The 5766-nt window shown below is 40.1% G+C and overlaps 1 protein-coding gene across 1 annotated transcript; it reads right to left on the bottom strand.

Moving 5' to 3' along the window:
- Positions 1 to 5249: 5249 nt before the first annotated feature.
- Positions 5250 to 5760, bottom strand: MID1IP1 (MID1 interacting protein 1). Its single transcript, XM_005880871.2, has one exon. It carries the CDS (start codon positions 5756 to 5758, stop codon positions 5465 to 5467), a length of 294 nt encoding a protein of 97 aa, XP_005880933.1. The 5' UTR covers positions 5759 to 5760; the 3' UTR covers positions 5250 to 5464.
- Positions 5761 to 5766: the final 6 nt, after the last annotated feature.

Below are 5766 nucleotides of genomic sequence, written 5' to 3'. Positions count from 1 at the left end.
AAATTTGAGGAGGTAAAATCTTCATGGTTTTATGGAAGATGTATTCCTTGAGTCTTCATTATCATCACCACCATTGAAGCACTCACTGAATAGCAAACAGCTGGAAAAGCTCTGTGTACAGATGTGGTTTTCCTTTTCTTTAGCCAAGACTTTATTAATTAACTGACATACTTTCAGTGGAGCACAGAGACTCCTGAAGACTGTGGGAAATAGGGAGAAAACCCATGGAATCCTCATTTGACAAGACCTTAAAATAAAGATTGAGTTGCTTTCGCCTTTCATTTCCTTTCTACGGGCTTTCAAACCCTTTGTTCATTCTAAAACCCAGGGGTTCCTCCAGCCTATGCTCTGCCCCCTTATGGCCCTTTATCTCTCTACCCAATCTCCATCCTTGGACAGCTCAGTTTGCTTGTCCAAGCCCTGTCCACCATCCAAGCATGTCCACCACCAGGAGGATAATCTCAGGACAAATGCCTATGAAGTCCCTGGAACGGGCTCAGGGCCATTTAGATAGGGAACTCTGAGGACCGAGGTACCCAAGTGTGCTCTACAAGTAGGGGCTCAAGCTCTGGGCCTTCCCTTGGCTATAAAGATTCCTTGAACTATAGGGAGTTACAAAGCTTTACAAGAGTTAGCATGGGGGCCCTGTAAAGTGGGGGAGGGGAGCAGGGAAGGAGCTCTGGTTGTATGAGACAAAGGATGGTACTGGCTTCCATTTTAAAAAATGGTTATTGGTAGTAGACCATCATAATATCTACCACTTATCAGAAAGTTCTACGTAGTTCAAAATGAACCAACTAGAGGCCTAATAAAGTATTAAAGTATTTAGAGTAACTCAAGAACAACCTTTAAATTTCCCTGAATTATTAAAAAATTGGACATGACTTAAAAGAAAAAAATAAATAATTTTAAGTTTAAATTATGTTGCTAATTAAAACAATTTAGTCTGATCAGAAACTACATAAAGTTTGAAATTTTAAAAAGACTAATCATTTTAAGAGACCCATCCAATAGACTACATGATTAAAGTTTTCATAAGCTCCTGATTCACATTTTTTTGATTTGGGGTAACATTTTTATTGGGGTGAAAAATTGCCTCCACAATTTTAAAGAAAACTTTGCTTTTGTCATTATTTACTACAAAACTCTTAAAAATAAAGTACACAAGGTTGTAATGTTATAATGTATTAGGTGTCCCCTTAAAATATAATTTTTAAAAAAGGGTGTATGATATAAGATAGGAGCCATCCCTCCACCAGAGCTGTATCCAATTTGGAAACATCTGAAAACCACAGAAGAAAGGGAAGGGGGTAGGGTAGGGAGCAAGGGGTGGGGAGAGAAGGGGAGACACTCTTTCCAAAATGATTTTGTTTAGCAACTAAAAGTAAGGGGAAATGATGAAGCATATGAACTGACAATAACTTTCATTTTTTAAAAGAAAAATGTTTAAAAAACTAACTAGAGTAGTTTTCAAGTTGATCCAAAGAAGAATAATCCCAGCTGCCATGAGGTGCTCTTTAACAATTAGGTTCAGGTTCAGAGAAAGAGTAAATTAGACCAGACCACTGTGAATGTAAAACATGAAAAAGCCAATGTGAGCAAAGCAGAAGCAGAAAGCTATTTTAGGGGCCAAAACAGACCTTCTCAGAGGCTTTGGTGTGAGATTTTTATGTAGGAAATTCTTATCAAATGTAAATATCTCTGTGGTATATGCATTCTAAGCTGTTAATTTTTGCCTAGTTCATCTATCTGTGCCTTCTCTGTAGTCACAAACTGCCTCTGGGATGTGCACTGTCAGATGAGGAGGATCTCTGACAGCTCTTTAGGGAGGTGCCACACAATGTTTGTAACTTTTTTTAAGTTTATTTTTATTTTTGACAGTATTACAGCATATAAATTCTTTGGTTAATCTCTTCCTGCCCCCCACACCCCTCCCCTCTGAGATCTGTGGGTCTGTTCCAGGCATCCATGCCTCTGGACCTATTTTGTTCCTGTTTGTACCTTTTTAATCTATAAGGTACTTTGATCTCCCCCAGAAAAGACCTTCTGAAAATATAAAGTCCCTTATCACTTTACCTCAGATGTCAAGCAAAATTTTAAATTGCTTGAAAGATTCTAACAGGTGAATCTGTTGGGGATTTTTTCAGTTTTGTTTCACTATCAGTGGAATAGCTTATTGGGCCCGGAAAACCTCATTGGTTCATAAAAAAAATCCAATCCTTTTAAACAGTGATCATCATTACTTCTAGGTTAGAATAAAATCAGCATTTATATATAAAAATACTCTTACATAGTGTGACATTTTCAGCAATAAAGTTAACATTTATAACTCTTTATTTGTAGTTTAGTTTTGCTATCAACATGTACTTTACTGTATTCTATATACCACAGGAATATTCTGAAAACAGCTTGCAGTTAGCATCTCATAAAATTCTTCTGTTGCCCAGCATGGATGGAACTGGAGAGCATTATGCTAAGTGAAATTAGCCAGTCAGAGATCCCACTAAAAATAACAATACAACAAGTAGTTTGTGCCTTCAGGACAAAGTAAGCTTAGAGACTGAGCAAATTTATTAGATTCCCCTCCAAGTATAACATCTAGCACAGGTTAATAAATGTCCACTGTATATTAAAGGAAGGGGAAACCCCATGGGTAGGTTAGATTAATCACGTTAAATTATATATATGGCATGGAGGGGGTTGGGGGTTAATGGGGGGATGAGGACACATTTGTAATACCTTAACCAATAAAGAAATTAAAAAAAAATTCTTCTGTTACCCAAACTTTGACTTTTTGTTTTAATTCAGGCTCTCCGTCGAGACTTTGAGAAAAGAAATAGTTTACCTGTTATTTCATGTCTGTAATTGAAATTTTACTTTTCCCTAAAATGGACATATTATACCATGCTTCATATATCCCTGGAGAAGTCAAGGGGGTCAATGGAGACATGAGCCAACATTAAGATAGAGGAAGAAAGAAACGTGTAAAACCTTTGAGTAGTTCTCAAAGAAACTTTGAATTCTATAAATCTTTGACAGACTATATATCATCTAATTTAATTCTCACTGTAATCCCATGAAGTAAGCATTATAATTATTGTTATACCTAATTTCAAATGCAGCAACAAGCTTGGATGCTAAAATACTTGTAATTATGAAGTAGGAACAAGAGGATCTGAGCACACACTTTCTGGTTCCAACGTCTTCATGTTCCTTTCTTGGTGGCTTCTGTAATTTCCTTTCTTTGTATTTTTTTTTTGCTTGCACTTTGACGTTTTAAAAGGAATACAAAGCAATACGCTCTATATATTACTTTTGGTGCTGCCCAGCTTACCTTTATATTTAACAATTGATTTTCTCTGGCAACAGCAAGAACCTTGTCTTGACACTTTCCCATTTTTTCACTGCTGCTAAAAGCTGGTAATACACTTGAATTGCCCATACCAGACAAACATTTGCTTTAAAAAAGACTGCAAAAATAAATAAATAAATAAAAATAAATTAAAAAGACTGCAACATTATATGTATATTAAATTCAAGCTCTATAAGCTTAGAGATGTCTCATGATTGCTAGTTTGAAAACTGAAGTTGATCTAACGCGTATTTCCCCTAAACAAATAATGAAATAAAGAAAACACAGAGCAATGTATTTTACCCATCCCACCATCTGGGAAAGCATCATAATGGCATCTAAGTGTTCCCTTCCCAAGAGCCTTACTGCAGCCTTGACCAGATCAGCTATCCACGATTGCATACCGCTCACTGAAAAACTGGAAGCATTAAGGACACTGCCTAACAAACCTTAGCACTTCCCTGGAAACTACTGAGAGACCAGAGCACCTGTTATCACACATTTAAGTAACTCTTAAGACCAACATAAAACATTTGTAAATAAAGACTTGCAAGGTGTGTACACTAAGTTACCTGGTGTTTCTTTTCTAGTTATTCACTACTTAGTAGTCAAGAGAGATTTCCACCTTAAGGTAAGTTTTTATGCCTCAAAACGTTTGTGCTTGAGGTTCTTAAAAATATCAGAAGGTTAATTAAGTACTCCAATAAGCTGGTCAACTTTGTTAGAAAGTACCGTATATGTACCTTTCTAAATACTTTGAATACTTGTGAACTTTTTGTTGAGGTGCATGGGCCTACCTTGGTACTGAATTAGAAATAAAAAGTTTGGAAGTAAATTTTGTTCAGAGCTGCTTCCCACACAAATCTGAATACTTACAGAGATGATTATCCATTATCTTGAAATATCAGAAGGAAAATAAAATTTGCTAAAAAATAATTTATTTTTATTTAACTACTAAGTCATTCATTGAGGGATTAAAGAGCAACAAACTTTTGTGGAGTTTCATTAACACATTTGGCTTTTTATTTTTAGAATATAGTCTACATCTGGATTAAAAAAGTTTTAAATAAATTTAAGACATATAACAACAGTGGAACTCTTCATCATTCTCTATACAACACTGATAGAGCATCAGTTGGTTCCATTTCAGACAAGTCCACTTTCTCATAATAATATTATTTCCACTGGCTGAATGGCAAGCTTCATACAAGCTGGCGCAGTGCCAACTTACACTCACTGGGATGGGGACAGGGTGGCCACAGGACAGCTACACTGTGGAACAGAAAATAATTAATAACAAAGTAGTACCGATTACCCACAGACAGTGCTGTTTGTGCGCTTATCACAATGGAATCGCCGAAGTTTCAGAGCAAGGAGGAGGTCCGAAATACTTAAGGAAGGGCCACGGTTACAAAAAGAAATAGTGCAAACAGGAAAACTGATGCAATCCTAGCAACGCTGCGGCCTCCAACAGCCCAAGCGCGGGGAGGCGGGAGGCTGCTGCGTGCCCCGCCTTCCTCAGCGCCCAGCTCTTCTGGGCGGCGCTCCCAAGTGTGGCAACCCAGTGCCGCGCCCTGGCATGGCCCCTTCTCGGCCCTCTTCCACCGGAAAGAACAGTAAAGAAATTCCAGAAAGGCACAGGCTGAATGCACGGCGTCAGCCCAGTTGCATTCCCACCAAGGTAGAACACAGACCTCCCCTCCCCCCACAGTCCCAAGGGAGGCAAGGAGGTCCTGAGCAACCGCCCTCTCCGCCGCCACCACTTTCTCTTCTTCTCTTCTTTTCTCTTCTCTTCTCTCCTCTTCTCTTCTCTTCTCTTCTCTTCTCTTCTCTTCTCTTCTCTCCTCTTCTTTTCTCTTCTCTCCCTTCCCTTCCCTTCTCCCTTCCCTTCCCTTCCCTTCCCTTCCCTTCTCTCTCTTCTCTTCTCTTTTCTCTTCTCCCAAAAGAGGCCCCCTCCTCCTTGCAGCCCTGCTGCACACCTTTCACGTACTCAGCCCCCCAAATTTGCCGTTGGCCCATCACGCCCTAGAGCCAAAAAGAAAATAGCTTTGAGAAAAGAGAGGGTAAGAGATGGGGCCGGGAAGGGTGCTGGTCAGCGGTGGGCGACCCTCCTCAGTGGCCCCAATTGCTGAAGCCAATCTCCTGCTTGTATCTGTTGGTGAGGATGTTGGCTTTGCGCGTGAGTTTAGAGAGCACAGTGTGCAGCCCGCGCAGGTGGTAGTGAAACTGCTGTTCCAGGTCCTCCTCGGCGGTGTCCGCGCCCTCCAAGTGGCTCAGGTCCACCAGGATGTCCTTGGACTTCCAGGTGCCGCCCTCCTCGCTCCCCGCCGGCTGTGGCGGCTGGTGCAGGACCCCCCACTCGATATCGTTGCGGATGGACTTGAGCAGCATGTAGTGGCTGTACATGTCCTGGG

The sequence above is a fragment of the Myotis brandtii genome, unplaced genomic scaffold (assembly GCF_000412655.1).
Source record: "Myotis brandtii unplaced genomic scaffold, ASM41265v1 scaffold657, whole genome shotgun sequence".
In the NCBI taxonomy this organism is placed as follows: domain Eukaryota; kingdom Metazoa; phylum Chordata; class Mammalia; order Chiroptera; family Vespertilionidae; genus Myotis; species Myotis brandtii.
This window is presented reverse-complemented; position numbering and strand designations above follow the sequence as displayed.

Coding starts and splice junctions, on each gene's coding strand:
- MID1IP1 (XM_005880871.2), bottom strand. CDS start 5,758: ATGTACAGCCACTACATGCTGCTCAAGTCCATCCGCAACGATATCGAG.